General features: G+C 33.8%; 1 protein-coding gene across 2 annotated transcripts in view; it reads left to right on the plus strand.

Moving 5' to 3' along the window:
• Nucleotides 1–21193, plus strand: part of RTKN2 (rhotekin 2) — a 75270-nt gene extending 54077 nt beyond the window's left edge. For both annotated transcript variants that reach the window (XM_054436007.2, XM_054436008.2), the window contains 3 exons: nt 9407–9572; nt 14564–14671; nt 15972–21193. In XM_054436007.2, the coding sequence (XP_054291982.1) occupies nt 9407–9572; nt 14564–14671; nt 15972–16507 (810 nt within the window). In that variant the 3' untranslated portion in view covers nt 16508–21193. The remainder of the gene's footprint in view (nt 1–9406; nt 9573–14563; nt 14672–15971) is intronic.
• Nucleotides 21194–21447: the final 254 nt, after the last annotated feature.

Raw genomic sequence — 21447 nt, forward strand, 5'->3', positions numbered from 1 at the left:
TAGTCAATCAGTGGCATTGTTAAGATGACTGAAATCAGCAGACTTACAAATTCCTGTGTTTCTTCCACAATTGGCCATTACATATCACAGGAAAATTATTAATTTAGTAATTTGTATAGATTTAGCCTTATACTTGGAGACAATGTGAGCTACATTTGACCTTGAGGACCGGTGACTTAATTATCTCTTCCATTGTACATAACTTCTGTCTAAAGTACAAAAGAGCATTTTTAAAATTAGACATGAAATAAGAGTTAAGGTTGGAAAGATATATTTATTATTATTATAGAATATAAATAAATATAATTTAATTGTTAATCTCAAAGATGAAACTGATGACAAAGTATTCTGTTTTCCTTCTTTGCAATATTGCCATCTTAATTTTCTCCAGTGTTGATTTCCTGTGTTTTTCTCTTTAGAAGCCTTTTTCTCTTTGTAGTTCTTACTTCTACCTCAGGCTTCCTTTGAATTTTTCCATTCACCTGAAAACTTCCCTCTTAATAGTGAATTCACTGATCTCCTTATTGAAAAAATCAAGCACTATCCCAGTCAAGAAATATATTTGTTACTTCCTAAAACATGACTGTTATGTAATTATTTTTCCTTTTAAAGTAATTTTTGTTTTTTCTCAACTTACAAAATGATTCAAATGTACAGAAAAGTTGAAAAAAAAAACTATACTGATGGCCCATATACATACCACCTAGACTCAGCAGTTAACATCTTGTCATATTTACATTATCTCTTTGCTTAAATCTACATTTCTTGATGACCCATTTGAACATAAGACTTTGATATCATGATACTTCATTCCTGAATACTTCAACATGTAACTCCTAATAATAAAAACAGGGACCTTTCATATAGATACATAATCATCATACCATTATCACAGCTAAGAAAATTAAAAATAACTTTCTTATGTCACCTAATATTCAGTCTACATTCAGATTTCCCCATTTTCCCAAAATGGCCTTTTAGCTCAGGTCTTCAGTCCAGGATTATTCAGGAATTATGCATCCTTGACAATTCTTCTAATTTGTAAATGAGGTCTGGAGGCTTGATTGTATTTATGTAAAATATTTTTATTAGAATATTTTATGGTTGATGACAGACTAGTACTTTATAGAGCCTCCCGTTAGGAGGCTTATTAGGTCAGGTTGTCGCCACTACTGTTGATGCCCTCTCACCAACATAAAGTGATCTTCCCTCTTTACTATTAGCAAGTAGTCAGTGAGGAGACACTTTGGCACTGTGTGACTGTGTTTGTTTTCTAACAATCTTTCACATAATGGTTTTAGCCACCTGTGATTGTCTTTGCCTAAATCAGTTATTACACGGGAGATTCTGGGTGATTTTCTCATGCTACTTTCCTTCTACATATGTCCTTCCTTTTGGCATTCTTTTTGTAAAGAAGTTTTTCTTATCAACTAGGGATGAATTACAGTCTCTTGTGAAAAGGCAGGATAAATACTTGGTATCTTAATTGCCAATTTTCAGGGTAAGAAGTTGGTGTCGTGTATTGGTATTGCATTGGTATTGGTAATATATATTGGAGTTGATATTACTCCCTCCAGGGGTAGCAGATGAGTGTTATCTTCCTCCCTGCCCTACCTTCACTGTCCATATAGTGATAAATTAATAGGTTTTTACCTGTTCAGTGTTTTAAATTACGTGGTTTTTAAATCTAAGGTAGATATTTTGATTGTTTTTCTTACCTTGCAAATTTGTAAGGGAGACATGCTATTAGCATTTTCTTTTTGGTTTTGTGTTTGTTTGTTTGTTTGTTTGTTTGTTTGAGACAGGGTCTGGCCCTGTCTCTCAGGCTGGAGTGCAATGGTGCTATCACAGCTGACTGCAGCCTCCACCTCCCAGACACAAGGGATCCTCCCACCTTAACCTCCCTAGTAGCTGGAACTACAAGTACATGCCACCACACCTGGCTAATTTTTGTATTTTTTGTAGAGACAGGGTTTCACCATGTTACCCAGGCTGGTCTCAAACTCCTGGGCTCAAGCAGTCTGCCTGCCTCAGCCTCCCAAAGTGCTGGGATTACAAGTATGAGCCACCATACCCAGCTTCTTAGTATATTCTTTTTTTTTTTTTCTATTTATTTATTTATTTATTTTTGAGACGGAGTCTTACTCTGTTGCCCAGGCTGGATTGCAGTGGTGCCATCTTGGCTCACTGCAACCTCCACCTCCCGGGTTCCAGCTATTCTCCTGCCTCAGCCTCCTGAGTAGCTGGGATTATAGGCACCTACCACCATGCCCGGCTAATTTTTGAAGTTTTCGCTGTGCCCTGTTGGTAGTGCCTACAAAACAGCTAGCTACTGACCATAACTATTATTTACCTAAAAGTGTTAATTACCCCAGAATTTTTTTTTTTTTTTAAAGTAGTGATGGAGTTTCACCATGTTGCCCAGGGTGGTCTCGAACAATGTATTCTTAAATAAACAAAGGATAAAAACCAGTTTGGTATTTTCTGATACAGCAGGTAAGGATCAAATAAAACTTTTAAGAATAGTGTTTCTCGGCTGGGTGTGGTAGCTCATGCCTGTAATCCCAGCACTTTGGGAGGTCAGCGCGGGCGGATCACGAGATCAGGAGATCGAGACCATCCTGGCTAACAGGGTGAAACCTCATCTCTACTAAAAACACAAAAAATTAGCCAGGCATGGTGACACACGCCTGTAGTCCCAGTTACTTGGGAGGCTAAGGCAGGATAATTGCTTGAACTTGGGAGGTGGAGGTTGCAGTGAGCTGAGATTGTGCCACTGCACTCCAGCCTGGGTGACAGAGTGAGACTCCATCTCAGGAAAAAAGAATAGTGTTTCTCTTAGTTTTTAGTATATTTCTAATGGTTGGTCTCTAAGATCTTTAAGCTTAATAATGTTAAACATTAAATACAAATCAGAGTTTTTTGTCTTTTGGTTGTCTTCTTTTCTCATGAAAATAATTTTCCTTAATGCTACTTAAAAATTATTTGAAAACATAAATTTCACAGTTGCTAAGGTATATAAATAATAGTTCTGTTATTTAGGTCACGGGATCTGTTCTCAAGCTATAATTCTTGTCCTTCTAAATGGCATTTCTTGTAAGGCTAAGTTAGTTCATTAATTTTCATAGGGAGCCGTCTGTGGAAATAGTCACATTAAGGGAAGAAAAGCCTAAAAGCTATTCCCCTCCCATTGTCAATCCAAATTTGAAAGGGCAATTTACTTAAAAGTGATTGCTTCAAATTCAGAAAACTTTACAAGAATGTTCTTGAGCAAGACATTCTCAATAACAGGTAGTTAACTGAATTTCCTACACATTATAGAAAGCATTTTGTTAACTAAAGCTTCATCCATTGTCAATATGGTGAGGGGTGTGATGGTTAAAAAAAAGTGTGAGTCTTTGAGATCAAGTCTTTTCTTGTTTTAAATATTATATACATCATTCATTTTAATAAAATCTGTACTAAACAAGTCAATAACACTACTTAGTGTAGTAGACCTTGGATAAATTGTTTTGAAAATACTTTTGTTATATTTATCATGGAACCTAGAAAGCAAAATTATTATGAAGCACATGGGATTTTAATCCAATTATGTTAGTTTCCTTAATATCTAATCATATCAACTATTCAGATTTTTTAAAGTAAATATAGCAAAAATAATTTTTCAAACATTTTCCTGTAGTTTACATCTGATTTAATTAATATAAATTTAAAATAATTATATTAAACTGATACTAATCATACCTCATGGTTGGTTTAACTTATAGCTGTGCATTACATATTTCAAACATTCCTTGTCGTATACATGAAGATATCCTTTTTTGTCATTAGAGTATATATAAAGTCTAAAGCTTGTTTTTAGCACCAACATTTTGTCTTCATTGCTGATTAACAGGACTTCAGACGAAACACTTTTCAAATAACTCATTTATCTTTACAGCATGTTTGTAAGGAAGATGTGAGATATTATCTGCATTACAGCCAAGAAAGAGGCATTAATAATAGACTGACTTTGGTTTTTGTGTTTGTATTTTATTTTTTAATTGTTTTCTTTGGAAAAAAATTCAAGGTAATTTATACATAGAATAGTATAAATGAATCCATTTGTACTCTCACACACTGCCCCCACATTAGATATATTTTGAAGCAAATCCCAGAGACCATATCATTTTACTTGTAAATATTCCAATTGTCACACTTGAGAAAATTTATGGTTTTATATATAAGTTATCATATGTAGATATAATTATATGTAGTTAATATATCGTTAAAAATCCAGGCAGTCTTTAAGATCCCTAGTCTCAATTTTTGTAAGTTTTTGCGTTAGGATCCAAATAAGGGCCACATATTATGGTTGATTGATTAGGTCTTTTAAGTCTCTTTAGAAAAAGGAATGCTTATACGTTGTTGGTGGGGGTGTAAATTAGTTCAGCCATTGTGAAAGACAGTGTGTTGATTCCTCAAAGACCTAAAGACAGATACCATTCGACCCAGCAATCCCATTACTGGGTATGTAACCCAAAGAATATAAATCATTCTATTATAAAGACACCTGCACGCATAGTTTCATTGCAGCACCATTCACAGTAGCAAAGACATGGAATCAACCTAAATGCCCATCAGCGGTGGGCTGGATCAAGAAAATGTGGTACACATATATCATGGAATGCTCTGCAGCCATAAAAATGAACTAGATCATGTCCTTTGCAAGGACACAGATGGAGCTGGAGGCCATTGTCCTTAGCAAACTAACACAGGAACAGAAAACCAAATACCACATTTTCTCACTTATCAATGAGAGCGAAATGGTGAGAACACATGGACATATAGAGGGGAACAACACACTCTGAGGCCTGTCGGAGAGTGTGGAGGGTGGGAAGAGGGAGATCAGGAAAAATAACTAATGGTTACTAGGCTTAACACCTGGGTGATTAAATAATCTTTACAGCAGACCCCCCATGACGCAAGTTTACCTATGTAACAAACCTGCACTTGTACCCCTGAACTTAAAAGTTTAACAATAATAATAATAATAATGAATATGTTGGCTTATGTTCCCTCACACCTCTAACTCCCCCCTACAAACACACACACACACCGTAGACAATTTATTTGCTGAAGAAATTGATCTTTTATCCTGCAGGGTTTTTCCATAGTCTGGATTTTTCTAGCTGCATCCCTGGGTTGCCATTTTTCTTTTCTTTTTCTTTTTTTTGAGACGGAGTTTTGCTCCTGTTGCCCAGGCTGGAGAGCAGTGGAGCAATCTCGGCTTATTGCAACCTCTGCCTCCCAAGTTCAAGCGATTCTCCTGCCTCATCCTCCCGAGTAGCTGGGATTACAGGCATGTGCCACCACGCCCAGCTAATTTTGTATTTTTAGTAGAGATGGGGTTTCTCTGCATTGGTCAGGCTGGTCTCGAACTCCCGACCTCAAGTGATCCACCTGCCTCCGCCTCCCAAAGTGTTGGGATTACTGGCATGAGCCACCACACCCAGCCTGCCTTTTTTCTTATATTTTTGGATCATATTCAGATTTGTTGGTTGGTTAGTAAGAATACATTTTAGGAAGGGTCATATACTTTCATCAAGAAGCATATCATATATCTAGGTCTTCCACTCATCTTAACAACCACTGATGAGCATTGTTTTAGATCCTTTATTTCATTAAGGATTACAAACCGGTAGTATTTATACATTCCTTCTAGCTGGAATGCCTCTACTTCATCAGCTATTTGGTTACCCTGCAGTACAATTCTTATAGGGAAGACAGGATAAGTGCTTGGATTTTTTTTTTGTTTTTTTGTTTGTTTGTTTGCTCGTTTGTTTTTCCCCATTTATATGTCAGTTACCAAAACAATGAGATAGTTTCCTACCATCTCTCACAGGTGACCAATGAGTTAGTTTTTAAATATCGTTATGAATTTTTAGATTTAAATACATGTCATGTGTCTGTCCATTGCCATTGCTATTCTAATCAATGTTCTAATCAATGTCCAATGTTTGACTAGTAGAAGCCCCTTCTTGCTGACTCTTGAATCCTTTTGACATAACCCTAGGAATCTTAGATTTCTGATAGGACAAGATGTTCCAGAATCATCTTATACATTTCCTGGTCCAGGCTGAGAGTCAGCCATTTCTTCAAAAAGCTCTGATTTTTTTAGTAAAGAATATTTAGAGACCATAATCTGGGTGCATTTTTTATGGTCGTATAGTCAAAAGTAACATACATAATTTATAAATCTTATCCTGATCTAGTAATTTTCCATGTATATGGAAATGAAGAGGAGGAAGTACAGTTTCAATTCAAAATAATAATTTTTAAAAACCTAAATGAAACTTTCCTGTGACTTTAGAGTTTATGTTTTATTACAAAATTGACTTCCCAGTTTATGTTTTTATTGATTTCACTTGGCATTCTCTAGGTAACACCACCATCTCATGGAGTGAAAAATTGCAGACTGATGAAGAGCAAACCCAGCTACAGATTAAAATTACACAGTGAATAATCTCAAATCTATTTACAAATCAAGAAAAGTTGACTATAAAACCTCCTAGATAACTGAAGTTTTGAGATTAGCAAAAACAATACAGGAAACGCTGGGCTTAATAGAATACTTCTCACAGAACACGTTTCCTCATAAAGGATTGGAGATTATTTCTAGGATCTGGGTATATCAATACAAAACTTTTTAATCATTATTTGAGTTGTTCTTTTCCTATTTCATTTGTTTATTCTTTAAATATTTTTTAGCCATTTACTGAGTACTAGGCAATATTTTAGGTGGCAGAAATATGGGGGGAGGCAGGGAATTACCAAGTTCCTTGTTTTCATACCCTAAGAGGAGATACTTCTCCTAAGAGGAGATATGCCCATAAATAACAGTCCTAAAATTCACCTTAGTGTTTTCTAATCACTTCCTTTTTTGAGAATTGAAGACCTGAGAACTATTGTTGATATTTTCCCACAGTGAAAAAACAGCTTGCATGAACTTTCTGACACTCTAAGAAACTTTACTTGTATTAATCACTTTTTCTTCGACATGCATTTTTTTGGTTAAAAGTTTTCCATTAAATTATTTTGGATGATAACATATAGAAGTTAATTCAAATTCTGCATTTCATTTGCACCTTTTAAAAACCTCTCATGTTTTAAAAATGTAGTGATATTTATGGCTACCAGAATTAATGGAGTATATACAGTAGTATTTATATATTTTTGCATTATATTCTCTTAGAAGGATATAAATGATTGAGTTCATCAGATTTTCTATGTAGTGGTTTCATTTGAAATGATACCTTGGTAAAAATATCCAAATTCATCTATAAAAATCAAATTTCCCTTATTTAAAGATTGAATCCACTTTAATCCTTTATACAAAAAGTAGTCAGAAATGTTTATTAAAATGGAATTGGTGAAGGGAAGCACAATTTCAGTAACAAGAATACTTTTTATTTTATTTTATTTTGTAATACAATAGAGGGTTTTTCCCCTACTATGATTTAACCTTTAATTAGTCTGATAAGAGTAGCATATCAAAGATTCTTCCTAGAGCTTAAGTCATTCTCTGCTTGTGATTATAAGCTTTATATTTACAGTGGATGATTAGGTGCATCTTTGAGCTCCAATGATACCATTTAGGGCAAAATTTGTTACATAATAAAAGTAATTACTTAAAAGAATTAATTCACAAAGTTTATTACCAAGACATAGAAGTGTAAAAAGACTCTATTATGATCAAATTAAGATACTGGGCATAAGTCCCATTACAGTCCTCTAAAGACACTCACATTCCTAGATTTCTACTGTGACAGGATAGACTGTCTCTAAGATAGTTAATGATTGTTATATTTTGTGATACTCTAAAGGTTCAAAGTTATGTTGCCGCTTTATACAACATACATTTTTCCCCTGCGGTTTTTGAATAAGAATTTATTCCTTCAGAAGGGAATTCCTTGTGTAGTATATACGGTGTTCACCTGCCTGTATTTATCCATTTTTCAGGGAATGGATAGCTTTTCTTCCTAACCCTGCTACTTCTGTAATGACTACATCATTACATATTGTATGTATATGTAGGTTTTGGTGTGTGACTGTATAGCCTCTCTTCACACTTTACTCAGTGAAGAATTTCTTTGTATTCTTAATCAGCCTTTATTACTACCAGCCAAAATATCCTTGTCACACATTACAGTAGGCTTGACCATGATTCTCTTGAACCACTATGTACAGTGCAGTAGCCACTATCCTGGAGTGACTGTTAGCCACTTACAATGTGGCTGGTCCAGATTGAGATGTGCTGAAAGTGTAAAATACAAACTGGATTTTGAAGGCTTAGTATGAAAGCCTTCAACATATTTTAGATATGCTGAGTTACATGAAATACATCGTTAAATTAATTTCAGCAGTTTCTTTTTACTTATTGTGGTATTTAGAAAATTTTCAATTACATATGTGGCTCACATTGTACTTGTACTGTACAGCATTACCCTAGAATAGTGAAAGTGAGTCATTATCTAGGCATCAAATCTCTATCTTTGTGTAATAGATAGTTCTAGTACAGACTTTATCCCCCAATATTCCTTGGTCAAAGCCACATGTAGTTGCCAGCTTACCATGTGGCATGGCTGTGCCTGTGTGTGACTTGGGAATAGACTTCTCAGAATCTTCTAAGTATAGAATCAATAAGTGTCATCATAATAGCATTCTAGTATCACTCAGAAAAAAGGTTTAGACTATCAGCGTGAATGAAACCATTGTCTTTGCGGTAGTGTTGTACTTAGCACTTTAAAAATAATTTAAACATTATAAAGATTATATTACTTTATGGATCTTTAGCTATGAACTTTGTAAATGAATGTTACTTACAAAATAAATGTTAATGAGGAAAACCTAACTGTTTTGCTACAGTAAACACTAAGTTACAGTTTTACTGTTTTAACTGATAGCACTAGATATTATGCATGAATATTGGAATAAGAAACATACTTTACTGATTCTTCTATTTTATTAATTTGAAATATTGTTAACATGTAATCCACATTATAGCTATGACATGCTGTACTTGTTTTATTGGAAATTTTAAGATGTATATAAAAGACTAAACTTCTGCTTAAACTGAGATAGATCAAAACAGGGGTTATGTTTTAATCTCATGTAATTTAGCATAAGTGCTATATATAGCATAATATAAGACATTATTCAGTATTTTATATAAAGCATTCTTTTTAAAAAAGATTGGAGTCTGAATATAAAAAATTCTCAAAATCACATGTTTTAAATTTCAAATGATCAGCAATAAGATTATGGTTACATCAGGTATAAATATGGTAGCTAAGCAATAAAACATTTGTTTGATCATTACAGAAATTTTCTCATGCAAAACCCAAATTTTTTTCTTAATTTTTAGGAAACCAGAATCCGGGCAATGGATAAGGATGCCAAGAAAAGAATCCATAATTTCTCTGTCATCAATCCTGTTCCTGGACAAGCTATAACTCAGATTTTTGCAGTTGACAATAGAGAAGATCTTCAGAAGTGGATGGAAGCCTTCTGGCAGCATTTCTTTGATCTTAGTAAATAGATATTTGGATTTTTTTAGTTGTGTATTTATGTAGCCTAAAAGGATGTGCACAGCAATCTTAAAATTATAATCTTGGAGTTTGTAGCAAAAATTTTTTATGTTCTTGAAAAAATGGTAGTATATCATCAATGCACTGATGCTTCTTTCTCTCAGTCTCTTTCCAGTGCCTGACTGACTATTGTATAGTATACGTTTGGATTCTAGCATCTCTACCTCCTACTTTTTGAAGCTCCCTTTGTTCACTAAAACAACCAGACCATATTCTCTCAAAATGTTAGGATTTAACTGTTGAAGGCAATGTATTTGATCCAAGGGATAAGAAGCCATTTGAGGAACAAAAAACTTTTCCAGGATAATGATGATCCTAAAATATTGAAACATTCAGGAGTCTCACTTTTGTAGCCTTCCCTTAACTCCAGATTCGTTATCATCTTCTTGGACATCATCCAGACAGGTTTCTTTTTAAACCACACACATATGATTTTCTCATCTCAATAATACGGTCCAGTTACATGGACATAAAAACAATGGATGGTAATGTAATAGGGCTCTAGTGTGTAAAATATATGAGGTTCTAATATTTCTCAAGGAGGAATTTTATCAACAGGAAAATACTGAAATCGTAACAGTTCTTTGTGTTTACTGACAATAAGTCAAACAGCATATTATCATTATATTGAAAATGTAGAATGTTGATAATGTCTGTTTCTGATCAAACAAAGCCTACTGATAGATACTACCAGTATTTTGTCTACTTAATGCTATTCCATAGAAAGTGGAGACATTTCCAAAAAAGGGAAATTATTTCTGCAACTCGTAGAAATAATCCTAGGGACAGACATTTTAGGAATTCTGTTTTCTGGAACACTGTGAGGAAGAGTTAATACCTGCAGCCCTCAAGTTAGAAGTTGGGTAAGAGGCAAGAAAGGGATCTAAATTTATGGATTATTTCCCATATAACAGATTATTTCATTTATTTCTCATAACACTCCTGTGAGGTAGAAATTATTTCCCTTTGCTCTGAAGATGAGAAAACTTAGGCCTGAAGAGGTTTCTGGTTCACAGCATTGAACTAGAGGATTCCCTCCATGGCCTTCTTGGATTGTTTAGGACTTGTTTTCCTTAAGTATCATCCTAGACACTCAATAAATGTTCAAATATTCGTTTCATGTTTATCAGCATGTACCACATTTATTTAGTTAAAATTTTCAGGCCAGGCACGGTGGCTCATGCCTGTAATCCCAGCACTCTGGGAGGCCGAGGCAGGCGGATCACCTGAAGTCAGGAGTTTGAGATCAGCCTGACCAACATGGTAAAACCCCATATCTACTAAAAATACAAAAATTAGCCAGGCGTGGTGGCACGTGCCTGTAGTCCCAGCTACTTGGGAGGCTGAGGCAGGAGAATTGCTTGAAGCCAGGAGGCAGAGGTTTCAGTGAGCCAAGATCTCACCTGTACACTCCAACCTGGGCGACAGAGCAAGACTCTTGTCTTAAAAAAAAAAAAAAAAAAAAAATTTCAGCAGATCTCAGGTGTATAACTTAAAAGACAAGAACTTCCTTGCTTTTGCTAATCATAGCTAAAACTGTAACCATTTTACTAAATGCTCTGTCTTAGAGAATCCGTCTTATAAATGACTATCTTATTTTTAGAAATGATTTTGGTATTTTTATTTGTTTTATTTTTATTTTTATTTTTTTGAGATGGAGTTTTGCTCCTGTTGCCCAGGCTGGAGTGCAATGGCGCAATCTTGGCTCACCGCAACCTCCACCTTCTGGGTTCAAGTGATTCTCCTGCCTCAGTCTCCTGAGTAGCTGGGATTACAGGCATGTGCCACCACGCCCAGCTAATATTGTATTTTTAGTAGAGACGAGATTTCTCCATGTTGGTCAGGCTGGTCTCGAACTCCAGACCTCAGGTGATCCGCCCACCTCGGCCCCCCAAAGTGCTGGGATTACAGGCGTGAGCCACCGCGCCCAGCTATTTTATAATTGTTATGTGCATAAGAACAGGAGGAGAGGTAAATGAAGGTAATAATACCGGAATGTAGTCTAGATATCAGCTACTATTAGATGATCATCTCATGCTTTCATTCTCTAGATTATGTGAAATAATTTATCATGCTAAAATGGGGATTTGAAGGAAAAAGAACCTCATGACATTTTTATACTGTCAACATAATAAGGAATTGATGACAACTTGGTTCTTGGGTCTGGTTACTTTTTTGGTATTTAATGCTTTTTTGCATAAAAACTGCCAACCTATGTAATTTTTAAAGTACAAATTCTATTACATTTATACTTCAAAATTCAGAATTCATTGTGTATGGATATATGAAGTGAAGATGGAGGTGTTTATACCATACTAAAAATTTGACTTGTACTTTAAAAGTTTAACTTTCCTAGTGACAGGTGCAACCTCTTGTGATCCTGGTTGAAGTATGGTACATAGAACAAAGTACAGGGTAGGTATTCAGGGCAGAATAAAGTAAGAGAAATTTAATATTGAGAGCAAATTTCAATTATTTGGCGCTATTTAAGAATAGAAAACCAGGAAGATGAGATAATTAGAACTCAGGAGGAAACACTTATGGAAGTAGATCTGTTTAGCCCGGGGAAGAATTGCCTCGGGTGGATGTTGGTGGGCAAGGGGGATGTAATAGCTATTTTTAACATTTATGAGTTAACAAACATGTAAAAGAGGAGTGACACATGTTCTGGATGGTCAATAGGAGTGGAGCAAAGAATGGTAGGTCAAAGATAGAGAAAATTAAGGTAGATTTGGAACATTAAATTTTTAAAAAATATTTAACAATATAAATATTGAGTTACATTAGGAGCTTAGCATAAAAAATTATTTTGACTGGGAACACAATAACAGTAAATGGTATTTTAGGAAACATCTTCAATATATAAATTGTTATGTGAACAAAACATACCCATTTGATATTTCATATTGCACCCTTGTTTTCATGTTAGCATATTGGCTATCATGTATAGCTATGCATAGAGATTTATTTGCTGGCAAAATAAATGTTTCAATCGTAAAGTCTTGACGCATGAACACATTTGTACCTCTGACTTTAGTGACACGTGAAATAATGTGGCATTATATTCCAGTTTTCATTGTAACTCATATTCTGCTACTAGTTTAACAATGAAATGCTTTCATTTATCGATATAGAGGAAATACTGTACTTTATCATAATTTTTCTAAGAATGTGACAGAAATGTGTGCCAGTTTAAAGTGTTTCATTATTTTTCCATTAGATATAGGGTTTTTTTCCTGCCCCCAAGAAGAAAAAAACTGGCTCTTATATATTTATCTATAAAAGGAAGTGTGGGGAGGAATAAGTTATCAGATCTCAGATCCTACTAGATGTACATTATAGAGATCAACCTTTGAAGCCTTGTACTCAAGAATTTATTCCCTTTATCAGTTGCTATGTGGCTTATTTTGAAATTTTTATCATATTCTGTGCTTAGCATCATAATAAAACATACTGAAAGGCTTTTTTATGTTTCTTAACTAATGGTGGTGGATTTTTAATTTATGCATATATTATCATATTACTATGATAGTATATTCAACTACAAACAACAAAAATGAGTAATTTTACTAAATATGAAGTGTCCATAGTTTTTAAGTCACAGAAAATAATTAAGTTGGATATGAAATATGGATATACAACATAGGTGTATTACATTTACTTTTCTATTGGTATAAGATAGGCTATAAGAAGGTGAACCTCAGTAACTTACTCTTATAAAATTAATATACAGATACGTAGGAACTAGCATAGTTGCTATCCAGCATGCAGGTGCACAATAAGTATGAAAATATTAAATTTTTAGACATCACTCAGGAGAAATCTAAAAAATTTAAGATTAAAATAGTGTGAAACATAATTAAAATAAAAATTAATGTCCATACTTAAATTTTAACTTAATAGTTGAAAGATTTTATTCAAGAGTATTTTTTCTTATTCCAAATGCCTTTATTTAATGTGTCCTTCCTAAAACAAATCAGACTCAAAATTTTATTGGGTGATATGACTTTATAATAATAGGCTTTTATATACCTTTTAAAACCTAAATGAAAATACAGTGTTTTCTAGAGTTAAATGATTTTGAAAAGCATGATAATCATCTTAAAGGGACAGTTGTTAAATAAATAATTTTTATTTCTTAATCAAAATTTTCATAGTTAAAACCATTTTTGAAAACCTCACTCCTTTATGTTTTTTTTCTATTCCTTCTAGGTAACTATATTTCAGTTGATTGTTTAACCTTTCAACATCTCGAATACTTAATGTTTACTATTTAAAAGAAGAGAACCTGCACAAACTTTTGCAATAAATAGAAATTTTAAAGTAGTTATTAACCATTTAGTGAAATAGGATAGTATTTAATAGCCTAGAGATTTTAGCCTAATGTCTTTGCATAGAAGTATTTCTTTTTCTTTCTTTTTTTTTTTTTTTTTGAGACAGAGTCTCCCTCTATTGCCCAGTCTGGAGTGCAGTGGTGTGATCTCGGCTCATTGTAACTTCTGCCTCCCGAGTTCAAGTGATCCTCCTGCCTCAGCCTCCCGAGTAGCGGGGACTACAGCCACCTGCCACCATACCTGGCTAATTTTTGTATTTTCAGTAGAGAAGGGGTTTCCCCCTGTTGGCCAGGCTGGTCAAGACTCCTGACCTCAGGTGATCCGCCCACCTAGGCCTTCCAATTTGCTGGGATTACAGGCATGAGCCACCGTGCCTGGCCAAACTTTATTTTTTAAATAGATTACTTTTATGTTCAGAACTGGACTTTGAAATTATGGATAGTACTAGGTTTTTCTGCAAGCCTCCGTTAAGGCAGTGCTTTATTTATAAATTCACTGATTCTTATTCAAAGCAAAAATGTATTGCTATCTATTAAAAATGAAATATATATCTTCACATTTATGTTTTAAACTAGTCTACCTTTTTTCTGTCTGTCTTAGGCCAATGGAAGCACTGTTGTGAAGAACTTATGAAAATTGAGATTATGTCACCACGGAAACCACCTTTGTTCTTGACAAAAGAGGCAACCTTAGTCTACCATGATATGAGTAAGTGGGGTTTGTCTTTTCTAAGCTGCAGGATAACGAAAACAACATTGTCCATACTGAAGCAGCTTATTCTATTGACATTAAAATGCTAAAATTTTCAGGGCACAATCAAAATGAATGAAAAAAGACTATAATTATAGACTAAGGAACTCATGTTTAATAGATGAATTAATACAAAATAATGAATACACATTTTTTCATAGTCTGAATGCTTGAGATCAGACCAAAAATTTAAGGCTTAAAATGAGTAAAGGTGCACTGAAAATAAATATTAGCTGAGTAGCTGATGAAAATTCTGAAAATAAACACTTGCAGATTCTAAAATGTAATCATGTTCAGTAATTTTTTTCTGTATTTTATTAAATTTGTTTTCAAGTAGTGTTGATAAATGCATATTAATGAATGGAAGCTTTCATCTCTAGCCAGAAAAAAAAAATATTTAATATTTTGAAAAATTTTAAATTTCTAGACTCACTAATATTCAATTTCCCACACCTTGAAGGGTGTTTACTTTTGTGCCGTTGCCTCAGTAAATAATGTTGTGAACAAGTGCAAGTCAGTCTAAATTCTGTTTAATTTGCCACTAATGTACCTGTACTTACATTCACTTTAAAATGTTAGGTTAAAAATGATACATTTGGGTTCACACATTTTAAAATACCAGTAATTCATTTAATAGACATTTATCTCTGTTCCTTTATTTTTCCCAAGGAAAGTTTCACCCACCACCCTTATTACCAAAGTGGTATGAGGGCTTTACTCTGTTTTCCTGAGTTTTTGGTTTTAAGCATTTTCCCTTTTAACAGAGACTCTGCTGGTCTACAGGAAAGAATACTCATCCAAATACAGTCATCCTAATGTATATCTAGCTTTTGTAAAAAAGGAAATTTCTTACCTAGCAGTCAGAATAAGGTTTTAAATCCAAGAAATGTTATCTCATAAATACTTAATCTGTAGAATTTTTTAGAAAACTCATATAACTCCACTTCTTTGAAAGCTGGATTTTGTTAATTTATATAGGAATATATTTATACATGTGTATGTATTATGTACATTATATGTATGTTATGTTTTATATACTATGTATTATGTGTATGTTTACGTATATAATGTATGATTAGTGCAGTGCATGATCTTTTTAGTTCTGATGGTGTGGTTATTTTTACAAGTGAACATTTTCCTTATCATAGTCTTTGATGACCATTGTATATAGCATACTAGTTTGGAAAAGAACTTATTCAGATAAAGTGCATACTGCTTTTGAATTTTTTCATGTTTTTTTTTCTTAAAATTATTATAGGCATTGATTCACCTATGAAACCTGAAAGTTTAACGGATATAATACAAAAAAAAATTGAAGAGACAAATGGGCAGTTCCTTATTGGTCAGCATGAAGCATCCTTACCACCTCCTTGGGCCACACTCTTTGATGGTAACCATCAAATGGTCATCCAGAAAAAGATACTGTCTCCTGCAAGTGAGCCATTACATGATGAAAAAGGGAAAAAGAGACAAGCTCCCCTTCCTCCTTCTGATAAACTTCCATTCAGCTTAAAATCACAGAGTAACACAGATCAATTGGCTAAGGACAACTGGGGAAAAACAAGTGTATCTCAGACATCGTCGTTGGATACCAAACTATCAACCCTAATGCATCACTTACAGAAACCAATGGCCACTCCTCGAAAACTTCTACCTGCCAGGAAAAATAGATTAAGTGATGGTGAGAACACAGACACTAAAACCAATTTTGAAGCCAAGCCAGTGCCAGCTCCAAGGCAGAAATCCATCAAAGACATTCTGGACCCTAGATCATGGCTTCAGGCACAAGTATAGAAAACTCTTAATGATAAAACATTTAACAAAATCTATAACTGTGAAGCTTAATTCAGAGGCATTATAGAATAATGTGTAATTATATAGGTAAATATAGTGATTTATACCAATAATTAATAAGCTATTAGGTATAGAAAAACATTTTATAATGAAGAAATGGATTTCTCTTTTACTCCTGATTTGCAGAATGTAAGTGATTTCTCCAGCAGTGTGCAAGAGGCAGTTTCTAGACAATATCCTAATTGTTGGAAGGGTTAATTTATTCCTGAATTAGTACCAGGCAGTGAATAAGCCCTAGGCGGAATAAAGCATTAAAATTTCTTTTGGGGAGAGACTGTCTAGTAATTTAAAATGTGTTAAATATGAGCCATATTCTCATTGTGAGAATTTTAATACTAATGGAATGTTTCAAAGGCTTTATTCAAACCACAAATTATAGAATCCACCCAAGAAAATTTTCTTCTTAGCATTCTGGAATTCTCATCTAATGGTTCACTGGCTCTCATCTGTTGTTTAACTCACTAGTTTATAGGCCTGACCTTTTAAATTCCTGGGATAAATTTTTGAATATTAAATTCTTCATCTTTAAAGGGAATTTGTAATGTGCTATTTATTCAAACTTGTTTCCTTGATGAGCCCTGAAATACTGTTGGCATTAACTTTCATAAACGAAGCATAACACTTATTAGTTTAGAGAAATGGTAGATGAAATGCTCTTTACATTCAATTTTCTGTGTGTGGTGCTAATTTCCATTGTGACTTTGGAATTTAGGGATGTGAGTAGCTGATCAACACCTTAAAATTCATTTAATACTTATTTAAAAAGAAGATGAGAGATTCAAAAATATCAGAAAAGTTGGCCATGGTAAATAATTTTCAGAATTCTTTTTTAAAATTTTAATCAGATTTTCTTTTCCTAGTAAGAGTTGATGTCTGCTAGCGGTATTTTTCATTAAATGTCATATTCTTACAACAGTGACATTGGAATCATTTCCATAGGAGGTAATTTCCATAGCAACTAATCATAGTGACCCAAACAGGATTATAAAGTCAAGTGAGGAATAAATAGCAGAAAAATACCTTAAAGGAACAAAAAATCCATTTTTTATAATAATGCTTTTTGTAAACAAGAGCAGAACAGTTTTAAAAATCTAATCAGAATTTCCAAATAGTTTCCATAAGGTGTCAGCAACAGCACTAAAAATCTCAAATCACACTGAACCCTAAATGTCATTGCAAGAAGTAAAAATTTAAGAATTAAATTGCTGCCCTGTGTATAATCTCTTGAGATCTTTTTAAAGCTAACAAGAACTCTATTTGGATCAGAACTACATTATTACAAAACAAAATGAACACTTGACCAAAAAACCACATTAATTTAAATGCAGCCTTTCATTATTTTCAGATAGCAGGGTCTTTTTCATTTATAGAGAATGATGTAACTGCCAGGACACTTTTGTGTTTGCCCAGGACTCCTAGTAAGAATTGAATCTTGAGGGAGTAATGATAACAAAAGGTTTCTTGTGACTGGTAACACCAGGACAGACACAGTTTTTGGTGAGAAGAAAATACTATATGCCTGCTTGATAGCATGTAGAGATCATCACATGTATGGAAACCTTAATAAGTGGACTTATTTTTGCTAACAAGAAGGCTCTCATAAGTTTCTGTTATGATTGCCATTTCAATAAATGACATTAAAAATCTAAAGGATATTATTGTTTGAATTTTTTGGTTATTTTTTAAAACCTCATTGCTGTTTTTGACAGCATTTGTGACTGCCATTGCCACTAAATTATTGAGCTAGAAGATGCTGTAGGCAAAATTGTTTTGAAGCTGGCATCTAAGCATTCTTTTTTTTTTTCCTAGTTGATGCCTTCCTTTATTACAAATCCGTATTAAAACCTCCAGATTATATTCTTGTCATTTTTCCTCATGCAGATAACAGCAGGAAGGATTTAAGGTATATAAGAAAACGAAAGTATTCATATAGAAATTACCTAGCAGTTGTGCCCTCAGAGCAGAACTTTGAAACAGGACTGAAGCCCTTTTTACCTAGAACCATTTAAAAGCCTGAGCAAGGACCACCACCCCCTCCCCACCAAATTATTGGGTCTCTTTCTGGGGGGCCCAGCTTACTGTATGTTACAAGTCTTTGAAATGGATCTGGTGTCTTCAGCTCCTGAAATGCTAATTTACCCGTTACCTAAGGAGTGTAGTTATAATACAAAGTTGGTTTCCTTCCTTCCTTCCTTCCTTCCCTCCCTCCCTCCCTCTCTGCCTCCCTCCCTCCCTCCCTCCTTCCCTCCTTCCCTCCTTCCTTTTTGTCTTTGTTTCTTTCTCTGGCCCCCTCTCCTCTCTCTCTGTCTCATCCCCTTTTCCCACTTTCCTTCTGTCTCTCCTTCCTCCCTTCCTTTACAGTTTAAAAAAAAATCCAGAAATAGTTAAGCACTGTGTCAAAGAGTGTTTCAAAAGAAGTGTTTGTTTTCTCATTTCTTAAACCAGAAGTTTATGACAAATAAATATGGCATGTAATATGAAAGCTGCTTCAGCTTTTTATGAGCTTTCATATTCCTTGTTTGTCCTTTTAATTTGTTTCTTGATATATGAAGACTATAAACTTGAAACAAAGAGTTAGCTGTCAGCTCTTGATAATATAATTGGGGAAATAGAATAGATATTTTATGATATGATAATTCTGATGATCTAAAGATAATGTCTTAGACAATTACCTTTACATTTCAAGCTCTGGGATATAAATTACGTAGTCAGCATTAAGACAGTATTATTTTTAATTGCTACTAAGTGGTAACTTTTGTATTTTAATATCTTGCAAGGGCAAAGAAGGCATTTTTAAAATTCTAAATGCACACCTCCTAAGGTAAATAGTCTTTCAAAAATATCAGGCATGCCAACTCTTGCTGAGTTTTGTTAAATCCTCCTTAACTGTCTGCAGTGCCCCCTGACTTCTTTTAAATGGATGTGAATATATGTGGAAAACTAAATCCATTTATTATAAATGCCTTATCTTCACCCTTTGGGATCTTACTAAATGCATTTTACCTGCTACTATTTATTAAAAATGGAAGCTATCTTGAATTAGAGATACCTCACGGAAGGTAGGTTAAGCAGTCAAGTATTTCTTTAGGCTTATGTTCAGCACCTCAGCCACCTACTGGGAAGTTAATTAATTCAGTCCAAAATGAAATTATAGGGCAGTTTGGTGCAATTTATGTTAAATGCCATTTGAATGTAATCACCTGTGTTACCACGAATGAGGTACAACTATACTACATGGACAGAATGCTGCATTGCACCATGAGCAAGAACTGCTCTGCAAGAAAAATATCTGTCCCTGTGGTCTGAATTTATCAAAACTCATTTTCTTGTTAAAGAGTGAATTATTGAATAGTAATTAAACTTTAACTGATGACCATTTATATTCTAGTAGCTATCTTCACTGTTAGTCTTAAATTATAATGTAAAGTTGACATTTTCCCCTTACATTTCAAAGGTATCTCTATTTTTAAATGTTTACATATGTTTACATGTTTGTGTGCAACTGCTTCATTGCTATTAATAGTTAAATGAAATCTGCTTATTCTGGATCATAGATGTTCTTAGTTAACTCTGGGAAAGATGTTACCTTTGGGTTTTTAAAAGACAAGTCATCGTTTGAAAATATATTAGGGTGTGTTATTTTCCGACATGCTTGTGTAATTGGCTTTGTTTATAATTTTTATTTTTAAATATGGGTCAGACTTCTGGATTAAAAAGTATTATATCATGGACATACATTTTTTAAAGTACCAAAGGTATGTGGTAAGCAAGCCCAAGTCACGTAATTGAAACTTCTATACATTAAAAGAACTGATTCGTGAAGACATTTTCTAACTTTTTCTCTTTAAGTGCTCCTCTAGACTAGACTGATTGAAGTAGACAGTGTGGTGGAATCAGTTTAATCAGAAAAAGACATACCAAATAGCTGGTACTAATTATTATAAGACTAACATTCTGATAAGCCATGGTATAATTAACATTATTTAAATGTTTATATATAATCCTTCTTAAAGTATACTCTTTTAAAAATCCATTGACATAACCTTACTTTTAGTTTAGTGATCCAGAATTTCCCCAGAGCTTAAGCCACTGCAGTAAATTAGGTACCTAGGATATTTAGTCGCTGCTAGCCACAAGGAGTCTCCTTATTTTAATGTACCTCCCTCAGTACTTTATTCCTGCAGAGCGCCTCAGAGTGGGGGAGAGAAATGAGCAATCCTGGCTCAGTTGGACTATTTCAGCATTTTATTTCTAAATCTGAAAATGTGATCAGAAATATTTAACATTAAAAAAAAACTTTAGGGAGAGAGGCCTACCAATCAATGTGCTTAGAGAAACAAACTACCTTTACATTCAATTAACAACAAAAAAAGTTACAGAAATTTTAACATTTTTCTTTATCTGAGTATGGGAGAAAATACTAATGCTGACACATTTAATAATTAGGAAAGATCATTCCAGATCTTATGGAAAATTGTGTTTCAAATTGCAGCAGTTTGCTTTTGAGACATATGGTAATCTCTTAATGTAACTACTAAAGGAGAGGTAGATTGAAATGATCTTGTATATACATAATTATGTCAGATGTTTCAAGATATCAAAATAAATTGTTTTGTTGAAAATGAATACTTTTTGGTGTCTTGCTTAAAAATATTTTTATATTTTGTTTATCTACTCAAAATTATGAATGGATGCATTTTTGTAGAACTTAGCCATCTTAATAAATATATTTAACTGAATTAGTTGTAGCAATTTTGTAATTTTATATTAACAGGGAGAATGGTAGTAAGAGGAATTATTCACTTACCTCAAATATTAAAATGTGTGTTTTATGTATATAAAATATAATACTATAGATATAACGTACATACATACATACT

Source organism: Pongo pygmaeus, chromosome 8 (assembly GCF_028885625.2).
Source record: "Pongo pygmaeus isolate AG05252 chromosome 8, NHGRI_mPonPyg2-v2.0_pri, whole genome shotgun sequence".
In the NCBI taxonomy this organism is placed as follows: domain Eukaryota; kingdom Metazoa; phylum Chordata; class Mammalia; order Primates; family Hominidae; genus Pongo; species Pongo pygmaeus.